Source organism: Gossypium arboreum, chromosome 10 (genome assembly GCF_025698485.1).
Source record: "Gossypium arboreum isolate Shixiya-1 chromosome 10, ASM2569848v2, whole genome shotgun sequence".
NCBI classification, from domain to species: Eukaryota; Viridiplantae; Streptophyta; class Magnoliopsida; order Malvales; family Malvaceae; genus Gossypium; species Gossypium arboreum.
Genome location: NC_069079.1, coordinates 40,518,740 through 40,542,410, shown reverse-complemented (window position 1 = coordinate 40,542,410; position 23,671 = coordinate 40,518,740). Strand labels below are relative to the sequence as shown.

Genomic DNA, 23,671 nt, shown 5'->3' with positions numbered 1-23,671 from the left:
TCATTATTTTCATTATCATTTTAACGGTAACTAACCAAAAGAAATATGTTAATAGTTGAGTAAACATTTTCTAGTTTACCCTTAAAATTATATATAAAATTATTTCACTTGAGAATAAATATGAACAAACGAACGCCCAAATTTATTCTTGAGAATTAATTATATATATTTATAAATTTATAATATTATAATTTTTATTAGGGTTTGCCTCGTGTCATGATATGAAGCTATTACATATCATTGTATAATTGGTTGCCAATATCACATCATCAAATTCTAATCATGGTACTATAAAGATACTATAGAGATTATTGCACGGGAATGTAGCACATTTCATGACTAATGGTTTACTTCTTTGAAGAGCACTTACAACAAGAAAATTAATCATTGCTACCAACAGTGAACACTCTGATTTTAAAAAAAGAAAAAGACACCTTATATTAAAAAAATATTTTAGTAAACATTTACTTGGTGATGAAAAAAAAATAGTTTGCTAGAGTCATGTTTAGAAGAATTCTATACTTCAAATTTATTTAGTGGTACTTTTTTTTTGGGTAACATTGGCGTTCATATGATAGTGGAATTTTTATACATATTTTGATTTTTAAAATTATTTTGAAATAGTTTATAATTTTTATGAGAGAAGTCAGTTTTTCATTTTAAAATTGGCAAAATTTAAGAGGCCTTTATATTAATTTATTATTTGAGTAATTAAAATTATTTAAGTTATAAAATTTAACTGGACTTGAATTCAAAAAATCTAATTATTTATTAAAGTTGATTCAAAAAATTTAGTAGCTCGATTCAATTAACTTGAGATTTAGGCTTTTTTCGATTCTTTTAATCGAACTGAGTTCTGCTCAATACTTTCAAAACCGAATTAATGATTGAATCGGTTAGGCCGCCACTTGGCTAGTTCAACCAATTCAACTAGTTCAATCAATTCAATAAAAAATTATTAAAAATAAAAAATAATAGAAAAACCCAATTCAATCGGCATATTGATTCCCAATTTAATCGATTCAATGCTATTCTCCAAACTGATACCTCAATTAATTTTTAGTACAGAATCATCATTGTTTTGCTCACTCCAATTCCAAAATTTGGTCCTTTATAGAAAAAATATATATAAAAACTATTTAAGATCCAACCACCCATTTTTTATTCACAATTGAGTTTCTTATTCCATGATCAAGAAACCTAGGTCCAAAGAAACTTGTTTGTCTTTAATATAACAACTGACGCTTCACTAAGTTTTGACAACTTCTTACTACAAATTCACAAGAAATAACAAAAAACCAACATTGTCTTTACTTGACATTTCTGTCTATGATGTAGCAAAAAAACAAACATATCTGTTTATGAAACTTGTATACACAAGTACCTTTCAAAGCATTGTCACTAAAAGGAGAGCACATGTATTTACAAAACTGACATGATGCATGCATGTACGGGATCGATACCCGCCTTAAGCAGAAACCGGGGTTCGTTCTATCGAAGTTTTTGTCTGATATTGTTCCTTGAAACCCAACATCTTATTTAATGCACCAATATAAGCCTTGACACTGGAAACAACGATATCCATTCCTGCCCCATTTCCACTAGCACAAAAAGGAGATCAATTTTATGCACTGAATTTCAGAGGTGGAAGTGGAAGAAGTACACATGTCAAATGGAAACAAGAATATGAAGAAAACATACCTGAATGTTCGCTGAACAATTTCACCGGTCAAAATATTAGTTGATATGCGGCTTTTCTCAGCACGAATTAGAACGCGGGTGGTGGCTATAGCATCAATGCCTTCTGTAACGGCATTCATGGAGTACTCAAGAAGTGTAACTGGTTCCTGCAAAATGAAGGAAAAAAAGCTTTAAGTACTACCAAAAAATATCAGCAAAAAAAGAAGAAAGAAGCACTCAAACACCGAGAAGGGTTGGGAAGATGGAGTGCATGGTGGAAACCCAGAAAAACAAAGGGCAGAATTATTAACTATTGTCCTCAACTTGAATCCCTCCTTAGATAATAAATGCCACAGAACACCATTATGGACAGGGGAAACCATTCACCAAAGAATACTCAGAATGGTACCAAAGAGCCTGCAGCCTGAGATTATGGATGTTGGAATTCGAATTCCAGATCTCCTGGATGCCATTCCTTACTAGTGGCTGTACGAACCAATTGAAATAAACTTCAGGTTCAAATAATATTTTCACACAAGGCGGAAAGGGGAACGGGGTACAAAGAAAACAGAAGATAGTCAATTAGGAAACTTTAAATTCTAACAGAAATTTTATTGACTATAGGTTACAACCTATAAGTCCTAGTGATGAACCACAGGTTTCTACTAGCAGGTAAGGAGCTTTTATTTTTATGGCAAGCACGACAAGATAAGTTTGGATAAAACATGTCTATTGACCGACTAATCAAATAACTACAAGCCATATTCTCAGCTACTAAATTCAGGTAACACGACACAATGTTGCTCCGGCTCTTCATTTTTGTTGAACCATCTGTATGTGGCACATTTTTGGACGTATATATGAGTACATGACCTTCTAAAGATCGCACAAATATAGAAAAAGTTGAACATACAAGTACCTGTATCCAACACTCGCACACAAGAGCTTGAGTAACATAGGCACATGAAGAGAAGAAGGGAGTGAATGAAAAGGAAAGAAAGTTCACTAAATGATGAATAGACCACACTGAGGTTCAATATTCGAAACTGAAAATTATGAACTAAATGGCTCCATAGTTGGAGCCAATGAAACCCTATAAAGAAAAAATAAATCCCAAAAGGACATTCATGATAATAAAATCAAGAACTCACAGACAATATCTTAATAACCCTACCACTGAATCGTGCATCATATTTTATCCCATACCCAACAGAAAATTCTAGAAAACAAAGGAAAACTTCTAATCTTCAGTATCAAACCTTTGTAATGAGATCAATAGCTTTATAAGCTGAATCTACTGGCCCAGTTCCAACTGAGCATGCAACATGTTCCTCGCCATCAGCACCAATGAGTTTAACTGTGGCAGTAGAAAGACCAAGAGTTCCACAAGTAACCTGCATTTAATGTTTTCCATTAAAAATTAAGTTCACATAAGATGATGGGACTGCTGCTATACAAGAACTGAAATCCAAATTGTATATCACAGATCATGGCTATTTTACATCCTGGATCACTTTGGTGCAAATGTGGATCACCAAAACCATGGACCTAAATTGATAGGTGAAATAGGAAGAAAGAAAAAGAGGATCTGATAGGAAAAGAATGTGACCAATCAAAAATAAAAAGAAAACAGAAGAATCTGGAAACTTCTAACATGGGGTGCGAACAGTGAGGCAGAACAGCTGGAGGTTAAGAGAACATGAATTAAAGCCATTATTTTGAATTTTGAATTGTTATTGGGGCTTCATGAAGTTCATAAATTTTTTATCGGGGTTTAATCAAGCTTATAAATTGCGGAGCTTTATTCTCGACTTTTCAGTGGTAAGTAAATAAACACGTCGTTTAGGGAATGAGGAAAAATTACTACAAAATATACCATAATTTTTCTCTCATTAGAGGAAAATTAAATAAACTGAAAGCAACCAATCTAAATATAATGCATTTTCTTATAATCATGTCTATTACCGACTATAAACTACATATACACTTATCTCTATATTATTCAAATTAAACCAAAAGCAAAAACTATATAGAGTTTAAAGTAATACAACCCCAAAAATGCTTCATATAATATTGCAATCCAAATAGAATTAGAGAAGCGTACGCCCACTGTACCATGAAAAACCTTTTGGACATCCATGTCACATTCCTGTTACTATGGTTCAACTATCTCTAGTTACCTGCAGATCATGAAGCTTCCAAACAACTTCAGGTTGAAAAACTTCATCCGAAACCAAGGCTATTAGATCAGCATCAATGCCTCTCTGGAACACCAGTAAATAAAACATGTATAGAACAACAGTTAGTGTTGCCTTTTAAGATCAAAATATAGCAAAGAAGAACACACTCCAGCTAAAATAAACAAAACTTCCAAACAACAGAAATCATGCATTTTTAGCATCGCTTTAGAACAACAGTTAGTGTTGCCTTTTAAGATCAAAATACAGTACAAAAGAATATAACTCAGCTAAAACAAACTGACTAAAAATGCCATAACCAACAAAATTTGATACAAGCATTCATAACCAACAAAGACTGTTACTTTCCACTACCTTTTCATAATCACTATATGATCTTGAAAATATATTTTCAATTATGTGAATCACAAATCCACCTACATCAGTCACTAACTATTTGCTAAGCCATCCCTGATAACAAGAATCCTTAAACCAGGGATACCCAGAAAATCTTGCAACAAATCACCTGCCAGCAACCCCTATGTCGTCATTCTCTAAGCCCACAGACAATTTCTCAAACCAACATCATATCTTTAACCATTAAATTAAAAGGTTAACCATGTAATAATTCCATGATCGATTGAGAAAGATTGGTGTTTATTGAGTTAAAATTACATTCAACAACGAAAATGGAGCTTATGACTGCCCCAGCATATAGTAAACAAGAAAAAGAAAAAATACATTTAACAATAAAAGCATTATCTATTTCCTGTCTCAGTATTGTATCCCAATCGTTTTTTCATTCCATACAGATAAGTAGTTTAGTTGCTGAGACTAGAAAACCAGTTTTTCAAAATTACTGAAAAGGTATGGAGAACTAGAAAAACAGTCAAAAGGTAAAATCCATTACTCTATTGTTGTTATGCCAAGGGAAATTTTTATACAGACTTGTTCTCTATGTACAACCTCTCCTCAATTTTCATTTTCTTAGAAATTATCATTGGAAAGGAGAATTCCACAGTTGAAGACATCTCATTTTTAAAACACAATTCATTCAGTTTGGAATGTTATAAATAGTTGCCTGAATGATGAGATTACAGGAAAAGAAATCCGGGAAATCAGTAGAGAATTTTGGTCACCTTCTTTTGTTCAGCTACTGCTTTGAAGCGCCAGAATATGTTGCCCAGCTGTTCATCGTCAAGCTCATAACCAAGCTGAGATAAACAACAAGAACTAGGTGCTTAGATGAAGAAAAGAGAGGTAATTACATGTAACATGCTAAATAGCACCATACCTCTTTCAATCGGTCTTTTAAAGCATGCCGTCCACTTTACCATATATTTGCAGAATAAAAAGAATTAAGAGAGAAATCATGAGTTTTGTAACAAATGAAATCGTAAAAAAAAAAAAAAAAAGAATAGGAAGATACCAACAACATGAATGTCATAAATATAACAACAGAACTGCATAAATTAAAGTAGTAGCAAAATATTGGAAGATGGAATCAATCTCGCAAAAGAAGCTGACAACTCTTTTTTGGTCGGGAGAGAAAGAAGTCTGTATTTGACACACAGAAACTTAGCAGAAATCTAACAAATGGAGTGACCCTTTATGCTTCAAAAATCAAATATTTTTTATAACTTGCCGAGCTATTCAAGAATATTAGGTAAAGTTCAATATATTTATCCAATATACTAATAAGATACAACCTATTGTACCAGGCCGAAATACTTCTTCTGCCTAGCAACTCAGGTGATATTAATAACCTCATTTGACTAACTTAATAAATGTGAATGATCACTTTTTTTTCATATGAACAAGAAAAAAGCCAAGGAAAAAACCTATTAAAAGATCACCCCAACTACTGTAGGGATTCCACTATCCTCAAATAAAGTTGAAAATATACTTATCAAGATTGGTATAAGATATATTCAAAAAAATATGTAAATATGTTAAGTCCTCAACCATTTCTGTCAGATTTGTTGTGACATCACATCCAACATTGAAAATCAACTCGTAAACCACATATAGAATGTTCTGCTCTAAAAATATCACTATGATCCATCTACATCGCTTTAAACACTATTTAAAACATATCAAACGGAAATATATATATATATTACCACAAAAATGGAGGAAAAATTTTGAAAGATGAAATACCCACCTAAGTTTTCCTAGGACAATACCAGCTTCATTAGACCGTTCAAGCCCAATATCTTCAGGCGAAATAATTTCATAAGTACTTTTGTGCTTAAGCATTCCATCCTATAGAACAGAAAGCAAATATGGATTATATTTCTTATTGCTTTTAACTTTTAGTAAGCATACATATTTAGATTCTTGTAACCAACACAATTAGTTTGGAATTAAAAGTGAGTTTGATGGAGTTGGGTCTTAATTACACCATCAATAATTGTCAACAATTTCACTGAGCAAGCCTGATTTGTAGAAGAAATCACCATTGTAGCTAAACGTATCAAAAGTGTTATCGACTAATATTGTAAATATTCACTTAAGAGGAGAAATGAAGAAACCACAAAGAAAACAGAAGGGAAACCAGTAAAACACATTCAAGCAAACTTAAAAAGCACATTAGTAATCCTCGTAAAAAAAAGTTAGCTAGGAGAAAGTGTTACGTTCCTACCACATCAATTGGTGGTCCATCAAATTATGGTGAGGGCAGCATTTGAAATTGCCATGTTAGCATAAATGGATACTACTTTCTAAGGATAACCTTGACTAGAATAATAAAATTGTGGTCCCATTTATGCTATCATCGCATTTTTTTAAGACTTGCAGTCAGAATTATGCTAGAAAATACTTGTGTATTACTATCTCTTGTCATCATTGTTTCACTCACGCAACGATAACATGAGATTAATGCTCCACAGTCAACAACATCCTCATATTTGCATATATGCATATACATATACACAAGCATAACTGGAGAAAAAGCAACACAAGAAAGGAATTGACAGATCAAATAAAAATGCTAATAAAGGGCCAAACAATGGAAAGATTACAGAATCTAGCCACCCACCTGCAACTTCAAACACGTATAGATATCATTACACATGCATGACTTAATATTATCATCTAAAATTAGCAACTTAATTTCTAAGCACTCTGGCTGAACAAGGGCTTTGGTAAACAGCATCAAACTCCAATCTTGTAAGAATGGTCCTCAAAGAGTTCTATATTTAATCCTCAGTTTGCCCCACTAAATTCTGCCCAAACAATAAATAGACTACAAGCTCAAACATGCTCCTCAGCTAACATTGTTTCCCCAGAGCAAGAGATAGCTACTAGCGAGCTGCACCTTCAAGCATTTTAAATAATAATAAAAGAAAAGATGTACAGATTCCATTATTAATTTCTACCATGCATCTAAACTTCATGCAAACTCTTAATGGAAGGCAAAAGAGAATATAACTTTAGTTTTCTTAAGATTAAACAACAAAGCTGTATCCACAGTAGCAAAATTTACAGATGGACAAAATCACAACACATGTTAGTGCATTCTATTAAGTGCATTATATTAATTTTCAACTACAATGGTAAATACAATTCCAAAAATTAATCAATGAGATCAGCCATAAAGAAAGCTTCACCAATTAACAGAAAACATTCAGAGGTTCAGTGGTTCACAACATATATGCAATCAAATGTTGGAAAAACCAACCTGGTGGATACCACTTTCATGAGCAAAAGCATTCGCTCCGACAATAGCCTTATGAGGTTGTATGTGTAACCCCGTGTAGTCCTCTACCTAAAAAACCATATTAAGTCAACAATAACTCCCAGAGCTAATTCAATCAAAAGTAAGGCCAACTAATTGAAGCAAAGTTCACAAAAGAATACCATTTTGCTTGACATCACAATGTGTTGAGTATTGATTCCAGTATAAAGACCTCCTAATACATGCTCACCACGACATTTTATTGCCATCACAACCTGCATAAACAAAAGTAGCAGCCCAACGGAATCAAAACAGTAAAACAAGACATAGGTAATCTTACAATTTACAAAAACTGTCCAACTAGGGAAAAACCTTCAACACTTGCAACCAAAATAATTTTTCTTAAGTCGCCACAACACAAGAATAAAGAAATTGACAGCTAAAAGACTTTTATTTACAAAATTTAAATGCTTAACATAGGCAGACTGCAAAACTAGAAAGACAAAAGTTATCAGATGGATGCATAAGCACCCTCATTGTCAAGACCCCGTTCCCCCTCTCTATCTCTGCAAACAAAAAATGAAGTGGATTAATGTAAAATAATTTTTATATCTCATATATAGAAGCACATGATCATGCAATGAGCCCTTGTCAACTGAATTTCAGTGCAATGTGTCTCCATCTAAAGCAGATTTGATTGACAACAGGAGGTCTTAGGTTGTACAGACTCAAGATCATGAATTATTCACCTTAAATGTCCAAGAACATCATACTGTGCTAAAGAAAACCAGGCTTTTTCCCATCTACTTCTGCGTAACTGAAATCCCAAATTCACAATCATTATAATATTGCATAAAGCAAAAGCTCACCTCCTCCAATGAAGCATTTCCAGCTCTCTCTCCAATGCCATTGATTGTTACTTCCACCTGCCTTGCACCTGCACAAGCTCCCTGAATTCATGCAGCAAAGATGTAAATACTGCCCAAGTATACCTCACTGTGGATTAATTAACAAAGTAAACCAGCACTATACCGCTAGTGTGTTGGCAGTAGAAAGCCCAAGATCGTTTTGGCAGTGTGTTGAAATAATAACATTCTCAATTCCAGGGGTATTGGCCTTTATATCAGCAATTAATTGGCCAAACTCGCTAGGCATAGTTATGCCGACAGTATCAGGTATGTTGAGAGTTGTCGCTCCAGCCTTGATCACTTCACCCAAAATCTCATATAAAAACTCTCTGTCAGATCTGGTTGGATCCAATGGAACAACAATATCATGTAAGCAAGAGGGAAAAAAATCTACCCTTTTTCATTTATTTATTTCAATAGTAGCATATAGGAGATGCATACACTGATACTACTGCAAAATGCCTCTGGCAATCTTAAACACAACTCGATTACACAAAGCAGAAAAAGGAAAAAAAAAAAACACAAGACAACATTAATAGAAGAATGTCTTAGAATCTAGATAGTACAAATTATTAACATATCAAAATTTATATAAATATAAAATACCATAATTACCAGACAAAATATACAAGCACAATACAAATACATAAATGGTCAGTTCTACAAAACAAACTTTTTTTAACGCCCATTTCTACAATAACATGCATGCTCCCCTATTGCAGCGATTTTTATGACCAAGCACATATCTTTCACCAAAAAAAAAAATGGCTTCAATTCAATACAGAAATACATAAATTAAACAATAGATTATCTTTATCCGTATTTAAACCTCTACTGCTTATTTTGATTTTAAAATTTAATCTTCCTCTTTCTGTTATTTCATTTCTCCAATAAAAATATAGAGAACAATGGAATATAATCTTATCCTTGAACAACCATTTCACGAACATATCATAGGAAGAAAAAGAGAGAGAGAGATAAAAACTAGAACCTGCCGGCGTCTTCGGGGCTAAACTCGACATCATTACAACCCAAACTCCTTGCAAACCGAACCATACTTCTAGCGATATCCAAAACCTCCTCTTTACTCTTCCTTAACTTATACTCCAAATGGATGCCACTGGTAGCGATAAACGTATGAATCCTGGGCCGTTTGGCGTACTTAACCGCCTCCCAAGCGGCCTTAATATCGTTCTCATTACACCTAGAGAGTCCACAAATGACAGGCACATACCCATTCTCATCCTCCGCATTTCCAACCTCTTTAGCAATGGCCGTAACAGCTTCAAAATCGTCTTTGGAAGCAGCGGGAAACCCAGCTTCTATTATATCGACGCCAAGCTTGGCTAGCTGACGAGCAATATCAAGCTTCTCCTTGGAAGTCAAGGTGGCGCCAGGAGATTGTTCGCCATCGCGGAGAGTGGTGTCGAAGATGCGCACGTAGTTGGGGTCTGGAATATGGTTGGGAATGTAAAGAGGACGGCGGAGGGGAGTGGGGGGAGTAGGGGCTAAAGAAGAGGAAATGAGAAGAGACTTGGCCTTGGGTAATGATTTGGAAGGAAAAGAAGGGAAATGGGGTGGGTTGGAAGAAGGGAAGTGGAGGGAAGTGGGAGAAGGAAGGAAAAGGGAGGATTTGGGAGATGGAAAATGAAAGGGAGAGAACTTGGAGGAAATTAAGATGGAGGAAGCCATGGAAGGAGAGAAGGTACAGAGAATTACAGAGGAAGAGGAAGAGTTTGGGTTTATATGGACAGTGTGTTGGTTGTGAATTTGTCTTTTCTCAGTTTTGTTGGGAGGGAAATGAGAGTGGAGGCGCCGTCAGCACCGAGGGTGATAAGAGATAGAGCAGAATTTTTCTTTTGAACAAGATAGAGAGAGTCTTAAAAAGGATCAAAAATTTGTTAAGCCTGGGACCCACTCTTTCCATAACAAGCCAATTCCAAATTCAAGGTTTTTCTCTTTATTAAGTGAATAATTTAATCAATTATAAAGGTTCATTATGACTGGGTTTTTCAGGTGATGAATACAGATGTCTTTTGCCCGCCAGCCGCCTCTATCTTTATTATTTTATTAAAATTTAAAATTTATTGTTTTTTTATTATTTTTAAATACTAAATCTTCATTTTAAACTTTTTAATAATATATTCATTCATTTAATAATAATATAATAATAACCCTTCCAAATTATCATTTCAATTTCGAGTCATTTATTAAGAAAAAATAACGGTGTTAGTGTCTCGTAAAATTTCTTTTTATTGACGTGCCTAAAACTACGTAGTTTTAGAGATTAAAATTTTTACACCTAATACATTAGATGAAATTAAAAAATAAAAACCTTCAAGTCCAATTAAAAATATTAAAAAAATCAACTTAAATTATAATCTAACCACAATTTCCCCCAGTAGTTCTTGGCCTTCATCGGAGTTTTGATTCTCAATTTTTATCGCTTCAAACTATCAGATAAACTACACTTTTAAAGTGATTTTTAGTTAGTATAATAATAATTTTAATCCTCAATTTTTATATTTTAAATCAATTGACTTAATCATATATAAAAGGTTTGACGGTGTAAAAAACCCTCAAAATTTTTGTACAAAAACAATTAAGCCCCTCCTTTTTTTTGTACTCAATTGAGCACTTAAACTTTCAAAATGTATTAAAAAGACTCTCAAACTTCTTCAAAAAAAAAAGCAATTAAGCTCATGCTTTTTTTTTACTCAATTGGATAATTGAACTTTCAAAATGCATCAAAAATACCCTTAAAATTTTTCAAAAATAATTAAGCCCTGCTCTTATTAAAAATTAGAAAAAATAACAAATAATAAATTTTAGAAAAATTATTAAATTTTAATAAAAATTTTAAAATTTATTAAAATTAGATTTTTTATAAAATTGTAAAAATAAAAATTGTAAAATTTTATAAAAATCATAAAAAATAAACGACCCTAGTTTTTTCAATTAAAGTCATCACGTGTCACAACACATCATAACGTATGGTGAAAATGATAAAAAAATACAAATCAATAAAATTTATAAAAAGAATTATAAAATGTTTCTTTTGGTATGATAATTTTATAAAAAAATTTACAAAATTTATATTTCTTTACATTTTGTATATTTTTCTTACAACTTTATAAAATTTTATAATTTTTACATTTCTATATGTAGTAAGCCAAATTCGCCCGGCCCATTAGCCTCAAACCAAATAGTAAAAAGCCCAATAATTAAATAAATGTCCATTCAGTTAATGTCCTATTACAGACCCAATAACTAAACCATGACCCAAGACCCAATTTGAACTTAACCCAAATTTACATGGCCCAATAGGCCCAGAACATTAAACCAAGACAAACCCTAAATCACCCCCTGTCTCCTTTGCGCCGCAACCCTAATCACCAGCAACCCCCAGCGTCGTACACTCCTCCTGGCGCCACGCCCACACCCCGTACGCCAGCACACGCCCTCGTACACACACCACGCACTTGTACCTACAAAGAAATGGACAAAACGACAACAGCAACAATGGCTAATACGAAAAAAGAACAAAATTGTATTTTTTATTTCTTTTTTGAACATTCGGCTATAAAGCCGATGATTTTATATTGTAGGGGGTTCCTTTTTTACGCGCATTTACGCATACAAAAGCAATAGAGAATAAAAACAGAGCAAGGTGATTTTTTGCTTTGAACATCTGAAATCATTACGTTTTTTTTATCTACTCCCTTCGATTTTCTTCCCTTTTGTTGTATTTAAATCAAAAGAAAAATAAAACAAGAGACTCACCTCGTTACTAGGCCGTCGGTCCCCTTCCGCTTCGTCGAAATCGGAGTTAGAAGGGGAATCTGAGGCTAAAATAGACCGTGCTCTGAAGTCCCGAGCGCTGGACGCCGCACCTTGCGGCGGACTGGTGTTTTCGAGGGAGAGATTTGAAGTGCGGCTAATAAAAGGGGTTAGGGTTCGGAGCATTGAAAGTCTGATAAAATGGGGGTTTTATATGCGCGTGGGAACGACGTCGTTGAAGGCTTTGTCCAAACGGCCTCAAAATGGCGTCGCATAAGCCTATTTGACCCGACCCAATCCTTTGACCTTGGGATCGGCGCATTTCTGCGGTGAGGGGGTATTTTCAGCATAGGTCCTTCCTCTTTTGTGCGACATTTCAATCAGCCATTTTGTATTATTTTCGTTCTTTCTAAATTCGCCCCATAAATTCATACGTAAGTGCGATTTAATCCGCGCCTAAACACTGCGTTTTGGGAATTGGATAATTTCCAGTCTAGGTCCTTACATAGTTGCGCACTCCGCACTTTGGTCATTCTTTTTGATTATTTTATTTATAAATTAGCCCATTTATTTTGATTGAATTTTTCATTAGATCTCATTGATTTGTACAGTTCATTACCCTTGTAAATTCACTTTAATCTCTTTTATATACATGTGCATGCATACTTTTTAAACTTTCATGATGATTTCATTACTTTATTATCATATTATTTTACAATATTTTTATATAAATACTTCATTTGAATATTCTCATATACTATTATACTTATGAACTTCATGATTAATTTAGTTTCTTATTTTATACATATTATCAATTCCATGTTGCCTTATATATACATATTCTCTTTCGAATCTTTTCGTACATGTTCTTAAACTATATATATATAACATGTTTTATTATGTATTGTTGTCATAAAAAAATAATAAAAACTTCATGATGTATGCGTTATTGAAAGTATTTTCCTTTTATATGTGTGTGGTTGTTTTTTTAATAGATATTTCATTGGAAAAAAAATAGTTCGTACATATGAATATGTTTTTAGTCTATATATGTATATATCTCGTATTAAATTTAATTTTATTTCATGTATATATTATTAATTTTATATTATTTTATATCTATAATTCCTTCCAAATTTATTCTTGCATTTTGCTATATAGTCTTGCATAATACATCTTTTAAATTATTATCATACATATATACTTATTTATCGATACTCATATTTAATCTATATATATATGTTATTAAATCCATGCATTTTATATATGTAGTTCTCCTTATATATAAGTATGTTTTAAATCTATTATGTATATAATATATAATAAAACTAATTTAGCCCTATACATATTATCATACCTATGTTATTTTCCGGTATTTGTTTTAAATCTATATATATATATATATATATTAACACACTTATTACTTTAATAAATTTTCTTATTTAAAATAAAATATTTCTTGCTTTATGATTTATTAAATATCTTCTTTATATATATATATGAAATTATTTTTAGAAACGTCATCTTTGTAACTTTGAAATTACTATTTTTGAGTATTTCTACACTACATTTATATCTTTTTACAAAAGGGTGTGTATATAATTTTAGACTAACTTAAAGTTTTCATATATATTATTATTAATCTTATGATCTTTGACAGTAAGTTTACATGTACATATGTTTTATAAATCCATCTTGTGCATCTTTATTATTCTTTTGTATCATATATATTATCATATACTTTGTCACTTTTAAGTGAATTCGTGTTTAAAATATTTTATATGCAATTTGATTCGAACTTTTATTTTATAATATCTATTTCTATGGTTATATATCCCTAGTTTTTATGCAAATTTGTCAACCCATATATACGGGTCCATTTATTCGTTATCATTTTGAAACCGTTTTATAGCACATTGGCTTCCCATTGCTATGTTGTTCCTATATCTTGCATTAGTTATTCTATACCATGCTATGTACATTATTGTATGTATTGTTTTGCTTTGCTTGTGTGATTGTTATATTATCATCTTCGTCATCATATTATTATTCTCCATGCATTATTGTAATCAGGTTGCATTTTTTTAGGTTAGCCATATTTAATTGTTAGTTTGCTAATTGATTGTATCTCGTATGTGCCTATTACCTCATATCATCATTTTCCACTTGGTTTATGAAATGTGGTTTTATAAAATCTAAATTTTAGGATTAATTTCGTTTTATTTCAAATCAAATTAATACGTTTTAAGCTAGTTTTACAAGTATTCTTTTAAAAATTCTTTACAACGAAGACGAGATTCAATATTTGGCAATTCACGGAATAGTGCCCTAACGTATTGGGTTGCAATTTCGCGTTTGCTCAAAATAATCGAATATCCCTTCAAAATTTCACTCACGCCTTTCAAAAATTCTTTAAAACGAAGACGAGGTTTGATGTTTGGCAATTCGCGGAAGCGTACCCTAACGTGTTGGGTTGCAATTTCGCGTTTGCTCGAAATAATCGAATGTCACTTCAAAATTTCATTCACGTCTATTAAAATCCCTAAAACGAAGGCGATATGCGATATTTGGCAATTCGTGGAATCGTGCCCTAACATGTTGGGTCACAATTTCCCATTTGTTTAAAATAATCAAATATCCCTCAGGTCTTCTAAAAATCCTTTAAAATAAAGGTAATACTCGGTGTTCGACAATTCGGGAATCATGCCCTATCGTGCTGGGTTGTGATTCCTCGTTTGTTCAGAACAATCGAATATTCCTTTAGGTTTTCATTCATGTTTATTAAAAACCTTTCAAAACGAAGGCGATGTTCGATGTTTGGCGATTTGAGAATCGAGCCCTATCGTGCTGGGCTGCGCTTTTTCATTTGCTCAAAACAATCGAAGATCCCTTCGGAATTTCACTCGTATTTTTTAAAGTGAGGTAATATTTGGTGTTCGGAAATTCGAAGAATCGTGCCCTACTATGCTGTGTTTCAATTTTTCGTTGGACTAAATAGTTGAGTATCCTTTTGTGATTTTCAAACTATAAATTTTTGGACGTCGAAACAAGAAGATTTTTGACAATCAACTCGGGTTATTCAAATATTATTAAAAAGAACCACATTTCAAAAACATTTTTAATTTTAGACATAAGGACAGTATTTAATCGATTTGGTACCAATTTTGGGCGTAATGAGGGTGCTAATCCTTCCTCATACGTAACTGACTCCCGAGCCCATTTTCTCGTATTTTCATAGACCAGAATCGTTGTTTAGGTAAACCAAAAATGTTTTATTAAAATAACCAAATTCTTAGGTGACCCGATCACACCAAAATAAAGAGATCGGTGGTGACTCCATATTTCCATTTTCAAAAAGTCGATTCCCCCGCTTTTTTTATTTAAATAATAAAATATAAAGGGGTGGTTTCGACACTATATATTTTATAATTTTTTACAATTTTTTATATTTTTTCTAATTTTTAATAAATTTAATATTTGAATTTTATATTAAAATTTAATAATATTTATACATTTTATTGATTTTAATTTTTCTAATTTCTAATAAAAGCATAGGCTTAATTGCTTCTTTTGAAAAAATTTGAGAGTTTTTTAATGCATTTTGAAAGTTCAAGCACCCAATTAAGTGCAAAAAAAAAAGTACGAGCTTAATTGTTTTTTTTAAAGGTTTGAGGGCTTTTTTTATGCATTTTAAAAGTTTAAGTACCCAAATGAGTGCAAAAAAAAAAAAGAAGAGCTTAAATACTTTTTTGAAAAATTTGAGGACTTTTGGCACCTTTAAGCTTATATAAAATTATAAAATTGAAATTCCTTTTAAAATTTTAAAATTTCTAAAATTAAAATAAAAGTAAAAGTAAATAAAATTTCAATGAGAGGAAACGAGGGAAATTGTTTTAAATCCTTCAAATTTTCTTTGTATTATCTGTATAAAAATATCTAATATCCATTCTTTAAAACACATTGAAAAAAAACATTAAGTAAAATTATTGGTTCTTTATTTTTACCGCTTATATTTCATGATATGGCTTTTTCATTACAAGGAAAAAATTGAAAATATAGTTTTTTTAAATAATTTAAATGAATTGAAATTTTGAATTGAGTATAATAAAGGAAATTTTACATTCTTTTGCTAAAAAATTAGCATCAGAGTCAATTTCACAAGACTTTATAATACCGGATTCGATTGTTCTTTAAGGGCATGGAACTTGACTTAAAATATTACTAATTTAGTTTTGAGAAACATTGAGGAAGCATATAACAATTTAACCTTTTTTTTGTTCTGTTTTAATTAGTTATTGGATTCTATTAAATGATAATTTTATTTATTTCTCATACATATTAGTTTTTCAACAATAACATTTTCGAGATTTTATTTTTCTAGATTTTTATATAAGATATTCTATTTTTAAAATAATTTTTATAAAAAACTGGACTCAAATTGACAAAAAAAAAAATAAAAGTTGAGGATTAAAATTGTTACTTATCAACCAAGGGGTTTTTTACTTCAATAATATAAAATAAATAAATAAATACTAGAATAATGTAACGACACTAATATTCACGAATCTAGGTAAATTTCACCGTAAATAATTAGTGTTGCTTGACCAATCGATGGCACCCCTTTTCTCTTAAAAACAATTATATTTTTAGGTGCAACCTGACTAATCGGCGACACCAATATTTTAAACCCAAAATATGTGTTTTTTTACATGTATAAGCCTAAAAATAAAAAAAAAATTATTTTTATTGGTGTCACTGATGTATCAGGCGACACCCTATTATTTATAATAAAAATATTTTTTAAGTTGAAAAAATTTTGCGTCTTAATTTTTGGGTATTGGAACTTGAGCTCGTGACCGGTTGATCATGGATTCGGATTCCAATACTTAAAGTTTATTATAACAATTTTTTTCAGCTTAAAAAATAATATTTATATTATTATTATTATTATAAAATGGGTTGGTTTGGTCCCCCGTACAATTTTTTTAACTTGTTGAAGGTCCTCTTTCCCCCCACCACCGAAGGTAAGTTCTAAGTTTTCCCTTTTTTTTTTTTTTAGTGTAATTAATTATTTTAATAGTAGTTTACTATTTTTAAAGTATGTTATTTCGATAAGAAGTTATTACTTATTATCCCGAAAATCAAAACAAAAACATGTTTTAATTTTTTTAGTATAATTAGTTATATTAATAGATGTTTGTATTAATTAATCTGTCTCTTTACTTTTTTTTTTTTTATATTACAAAGACTTGAATGGTCCCCCCTTCCCTCTCCACAGCCGAAGATCTCCCAAAGGAAACCAAGTCTTTATTTATTTATTTGCTATTATTATAATTATTATTAATAGTTTAGAATTCTGTAAAAGTTTAACTTTTCAAGGTTTTGTTTTCAGCTTTATTAGTATACTAGCCTTTGGATTATATGTAGTTGTACTATATTTCACATTTTATTGGTTGATATTATTTTTAAGGTAAATTAAGATAAAATTAATAGTTTAAGTATTAGTACTAATCGTGATTTTTATATTGTTTATTTGTTAAGTCGAATATTAAAATCTTAATTGTTTTTGTAGATACCGATATAAGTTCTTTAATTACTGTAGAAGATCACACAATTAAGATAATCTATTTACCGGTAAGAGAATGTTCTAATGTTGTACGTATTTTTGGCATAGTTGCACGTACTTTTTTATTTAATTGTAAGATCTTAACCAATTTTGTAATATGATTAGGGTTGTACCGAGTGTTGAGGCCGCGTGGTCATGGTCCGAGCTATCAACCGGATGCACAGATTATGCCTTCCTTAGACGTCGCGAGATTTGGATCAGTGGCATTAATTCATGTGTTTGAGCTGAGGGATGACTTAATATCGACACTAGTTGAGTGGTGACACCCAGAGACATACACCTTTCATTTACCGTGTGGGAAATGCACCATCACACTGGATGATGTCGCAATGCAATTAGGGCTCCTCATGGATGGTGGTGCGGTAACCAGTTCAAGCGACATAGTAGATCCTACGACGCTCTGCTATGACTTACTTGGACGATCTCCAAGTGATGGTACTAATAAATTTACGGGTTTAAAATTTTCGTGGTTGAAGGTAAATTTTGAAACATTATCGGATTATGCGATCGAGATGGAGAAGATACAGGCTGTTCAGGTTTATATACTACAGTTTATAGAGGGTATTTATGCTGGATTCCAATACTAATAGTGTCCACTTAATGTACCTGCCCTTACTTACTGATTGCAACGTGTCTATTCCTACAGGTGGGGTTCAGCAGTACTAGCGACGCTATATCGTGAGCTTTGTAGAGGACCAAAGCATAGAATTGACAAAATAGGTGGCTGCCTGATACTACTACAATCTTATGCGCTATACAAGATGCCATTTCTAGCATCAGTGGGTCACCAAATACATGTGTTCCCACTTGTGAATAGGTAGAAAAAATTTAAACTTGGATCAAGATTTTTTTTTATGAAAATATTTTCTAAAGAGTTTGGTTTATATTTTTACATGGTATACTTGTCTGAACATTGGGAAGTCGAAAATACTCATTGTATACTGACAGATAATCGAGGCATACGTTTGGGATAGGGTAATTTATTTTCAAAAAATTAAATTAAATTAATGTTATGTAATTAGTTTATTTATATAATTGAACTGTGATTATTATTTTAATCATGTGCTTAATTGTACATTTTGTGTGGATGTCGTATATCGCATCGAGTGTTGCTTCCGTCATTCATTATCTGCTAGAGCATATGCAATCGTGTGGCGTGTTAACGTACCTACTATCAATTTTAAAATGGTGGAGTGGTATGCTAGGGATCGAGTGCTTCTTCAATTCGGTGTCATCAACATATTTCGGATGTTCCTATATAATTGGGAAAAGATGTCCACGGAATTGACAAGAAGGGAAAACATGCAAAGAATTGGGCATTAGAGCATTAACCATATATTGTGTTATGGAACAGCCGGTTGGAGAGAATACCTTATTTGGAATAATGTTTTTCTGATTTCACTCATTCGAGGGACTACCAACAGTGGTACGTGCAGAATGGGTTGCCTTATTTATATGGTGGTCGATTGATGTTAGTCCTTCCACATATGGAACGACGAGGTCCTCTACAAAGTTGTCCTCGTCAGCAATCTCCTTCACCACCCCAGCCCGAGACGAAGTCCGAGCCCGAGCCAACACCTTCATTGTCATACACACACTCGACTGGTAGTTCCTATCACCTAGAAATAGGGGGTTGCAGTTTTTTCTAGAGTACTTGGGTTACGCAATACGCCCAGAGATAGGCAATTACAGTTCTTATCAGCAGCCGACCTCACTAATGATGTTTGACATGTTTAACCCATTTCCACCCTAATACTACACCCCTCTTGAACAAACATTTGTGATCAACAAATTTTTGAGTTTGCTCAGTACACCCCAGGGATCGTCTATGGGTGATGAGACTATAGTTTCGAGTGAGATGGACATTGACCGTAAGGAGCGCCCGCAACGTGAAAGAAAGCCACCACAGCGATACACCCCACGGACAACCCCATCAAACCATAGATTTTGATGGTTTTAATTCAAATAATTTGATTTATTATAATGTTTTGTTTATTTAAAATATGACATATTTTATTCCCAGCTAAAATTTGTCTCATGTTAATGAAATGTTTGAAACAAGTTCATGCAAATATACGTGCCCATCAAGTTCATTCAAATATTTTACAAGTTCATCTAAATAATTGAAGTTGATATAAGAATGAAAATTCAATAAAAAATATATACATAATGCAAATATATGTAAATAATTGAAGTTGATACTATAATGAAAATTCAATACATAACTTACATAAAGTAAATAAACGTAAATAATTGAAGTTGATACAAGAATGAAAATTCAATACATAATTTACATAAAACAAATATATGTAAATAATTGAAATTGATACAAGAATGAGAATTTTATATATAATTTACATAATGCAAATATATGTAAATAATTGAAGTTGATACAGTAATGAAAATTGAATATATAATTTACATTCTATTTGGCCAAGACGACTCTCTCGGGTGGTAGTTTCAATGTGGGCATTTGCTTCGATTATGACCTGTTGACCTGCACATACCACAATGTTTAGTGTCAATGTAGCACCCCAAACTCGGCCTAGGCGTTATGGTCGAATTTGGCGGTGTCACATTAAAGTGTTTTTTGAAACCATAATTTCATTAGAAAGCCCGTTATATATTAAAACCTTATTATATCATTAACGAAAATTTGTAAATCATATTAGATTGTTATTACACTTTAAAATTATGTTTGTTGCGGAAGCTTTAAAATTATATTAAGAAGACGTGGTGTTTTTGAAAAATAGTTATCTTTTGAAAACACGTCTTCTTCCTACAACTAGCAGTTTATATCAAAGCAAGTAAAAAAAAAATCTCAAATTAAAAGTTAAAGCCTTACAGAGGCCTTATTACATAAAAATTCCCAAATTAAACTACTTATAATTTAAAAGATAATTGCAGAAGCATAAGCTGTTGTGTAGCCACCTTCGAGTCCCTCGCAACACTGATCCGCCTAAGGATTACCTGTACATTTAACAGACGGGTGAGTTTACAAAAACTCAGTGTGTAATCCCATATAAGCAAACAATTAGAGTAAACACAATTTGGGCTTAAGCCCTTTCAGTTTTAGTTAGGGCCTTAGCCCATTTCAGAATCAAAATCAGTGTGGGCCTGAGCCTATTCTAGTAACAGTATCAGTGGGGCCTAAACCTATTACAAAATCAGTGCAGTATGCAATCAGAAAATTCTACCCAATCCATCCGCTACACACTATCTCCGTACCAGCCCTACACACCATGTGGGGATAAAATCGACCCTTCCAACCCTATACACCAAGTTGTACTGACTGCGGTATTAAAACAGTATTTACAGCAGAGCTGCTAGTAATATGAACGGCTTAAAGCCATCAGTAGGTCCAAAGTCATCTTGGACGACCCGTGCGACCATATCAATACAATACACTTCCTCCAAAATAACAATCCCAACCCCATGCAACATGCCATGCATCGTATCATAATATCTTACATGGATGCAACATATACGTAACGTGGCATGCTCAAATACAGTCATACAAATCGTAGGGCAAATCAGTCATTTTACCTTACAGGGATATTACAGTCATTTTACCGTATAGGGGTATTACAGTCATTTTACCGTATAGGGGTATTTCAGTCATTTTACCGTATAGGGGTATCTCGATCATTTTACCCTATGAGGGTATTTCGGTCATTTTACCTTATAGGGTATTTCGATCATTTTACCCTATAGCGGTATTTCGGTCATTTTATCCTATGGGGTATTTCGGTTATTTTACTTTATGGGGGTATTTCGATCATTTTACCCTATGAGGGTATTTCGGTCATTTTACCTTATAGAGGTATTTCGGTCATTTACCCTATGGAGGTATTTCATTCATTTACCCTATGGAGGTATTTCATTCATTTTATCCTATAGGGGTATTTCAGTCATTTTATCCTATGAGGGTATTTCGGTCATACATGGCCCAAAACGGCCTAAGCCAATGAGATCGCCCATGGTGGCCTCTCGTAATCCAATACCCACGTTTATACGTTTGGGGTTACCACACGAGCGATCGCACGCCCACGTGGCATCAACGATCCTATTTTTTGACTTTTGTCGATTTACAGTTAAGACAGTGATTACACACTTGATTGCGAAAATGCGCAGAAGCCAACAAACACCGACCTATATTCAAACACAAAGCACCATTAATCTTATTACCAACAGGACTAGCAATCTCTTTCTATATCACTTAACAAAACGGTATCTTCTCACTTGCCTATCTCAATCGATTAGGGTTTGTACACCTAACCTGTTGTAAGAGACTAATCGCTTGTTCCTTAAAGATAACCTGCAATCCAACCGACACCGATTAACATATATTCCCATGATCAGATTGAACCGACGAAAGATCATTTATCGAAATGCAACCCATGCGTAGGGGAAGGGAACAATCATTCTATTACTTTTCTTTAAAAGACAAAAGCTCGACACAACACACCCTAGCAATTAATGACGGCAAGAAGAGATGTTAAAAGAAAACTATTAGTATGATAGAAAGAAAAAGAGACAAAGAGTAACCAAAAAATTGCAAGTACCACCAAAATCTATAGAGAGCAGTGAAGATTTGGCACAGTGAAGTGGAAGAAATAGTAGTTTTTGGTCAAGGAGAAACTGATAAGAGGTGAGGGTGTGAAGGAAGATTCGGTCTAGAAAGGACCCATAGAGAGACAGAGGGGAGAATACAAGATATTCGGCCAAGAAGCCACTACTGATTGAAGGGAGGTAATATGGAGTAATCAAACAAGAAAGGTTACAACAAGAAATAAAATCATAAGAACAACTTGACAAAACCGAAAGTGTAAATGAAAAAGAGAGAGAACAAAATCGTGTAATACAGAAAAAAAGATACCCAAAAAAACCTTAGGTACTAATCGGCTTTTAGAAAACAACAGGAAATACCCAAAAATGCTCACAAAATTGAAATAGAATAACCAAACTCATTCCTGAGTATTCCTTGATCAAATTCGGCACTCTATTCCTTCTCACCCCACTTCCCTTGATTTCCTCCTAATATCTCTCCTCAACTCCCTCCTACAATCCCTCCATAACCAATTCAAACTCTACTCCACTCTGTCATGTTTCGGTCAAACTCTACACCTCCCATGGCCATCAGTAAAAATAATCTCCATTTGCACAAGCAGGGATTCGAACCTCAGACCTCTAGCACACCCCACACGCCACTATCCACTAGATTAGTAGACCCATTCTGTCATGTTTTTAACAAATTTTACTTATAACCGTACTAACCAAAGATAGGGGTTTTATCCTCAAAAACCAAAATTTTGTGGAAGCCAGGGCTTGAACCCATGACTTCACAGACACTTCTAGAGCACACAACCACTAAGCTAAACACTCAATTGTGTCACTTCCTTGCACAAAAATATTTATGTGTAACTTCCAAACTGTACCCCTGCTCAAAACCTAATACTTTTAAGCCCAAAATTTGGGGTGTTACAGTTAACCATTTCCCCTATGTTCATGTCATTTCTTATCCGAGTGACATTCGGGCGACCTCTGGGCTTCCTACGGAGATTGTGGTCTGAGACCAACTCGAAAGCTAGCAAGGTAATTTCACATGTTGGCACATCCCATATTGTTAGCAACTCGTTTCCCCAAATATGAAAATGTGTGTTGTAATGTGTATACCTAATCGATATATTGTTCGACCTTGATAAAGCCATCAGCGTATACTGCAACGACGCGCGCACACAGGTAATGAACTGTATGGAATTTCTTACAGTCGCATCGCTTGTTTAGGAGATCAACTTCGTATGACCTAGCTGGGATACAC

General features: G+C 33.1%; 1 protein-coding gene across 1 annotated transcript; it reads right to left on the bottom strand.

Annotated features, from left to right (window-relative positions):
* Positions 1–1,138: 1,138 nt before the first annotated feature.
* LOC108489254 (2-isopropylmalate synthase 2, chloroplastic) lies at positions 1,139–10,331 on the bottom strand. The gene is made up of 12 exons (XM_017793653.2): positions 9,436–10,331; positions 8,569–8,782; positions 8,406–8,486; positions 7,719–7,811; positions 7,540–7,626; positions 6,022–6,122; positions 5,152–5,185; positions 4,997–5,071; positions 3,861–3,944; positions 2,940–3,074; positions 1,702–1,847; positions 1,139–1,601 (listed from the first exon to the last, which is right to left on the bottom strand). The coding sequence occupies exons 1-12, from the start codon at positions 10,134–10,136 to the stop codon at positions 1,469–1,471; spliced, it is 1,884 nt and encodes a 627-aa protein (XP_017649142.1). The 5' UTR covers positions 10,137–10,331; the 3' UTR covers positions 1,139–1,468.
* Positions 10,332–23,671: the final 13,340 nt, after the last annotated feature.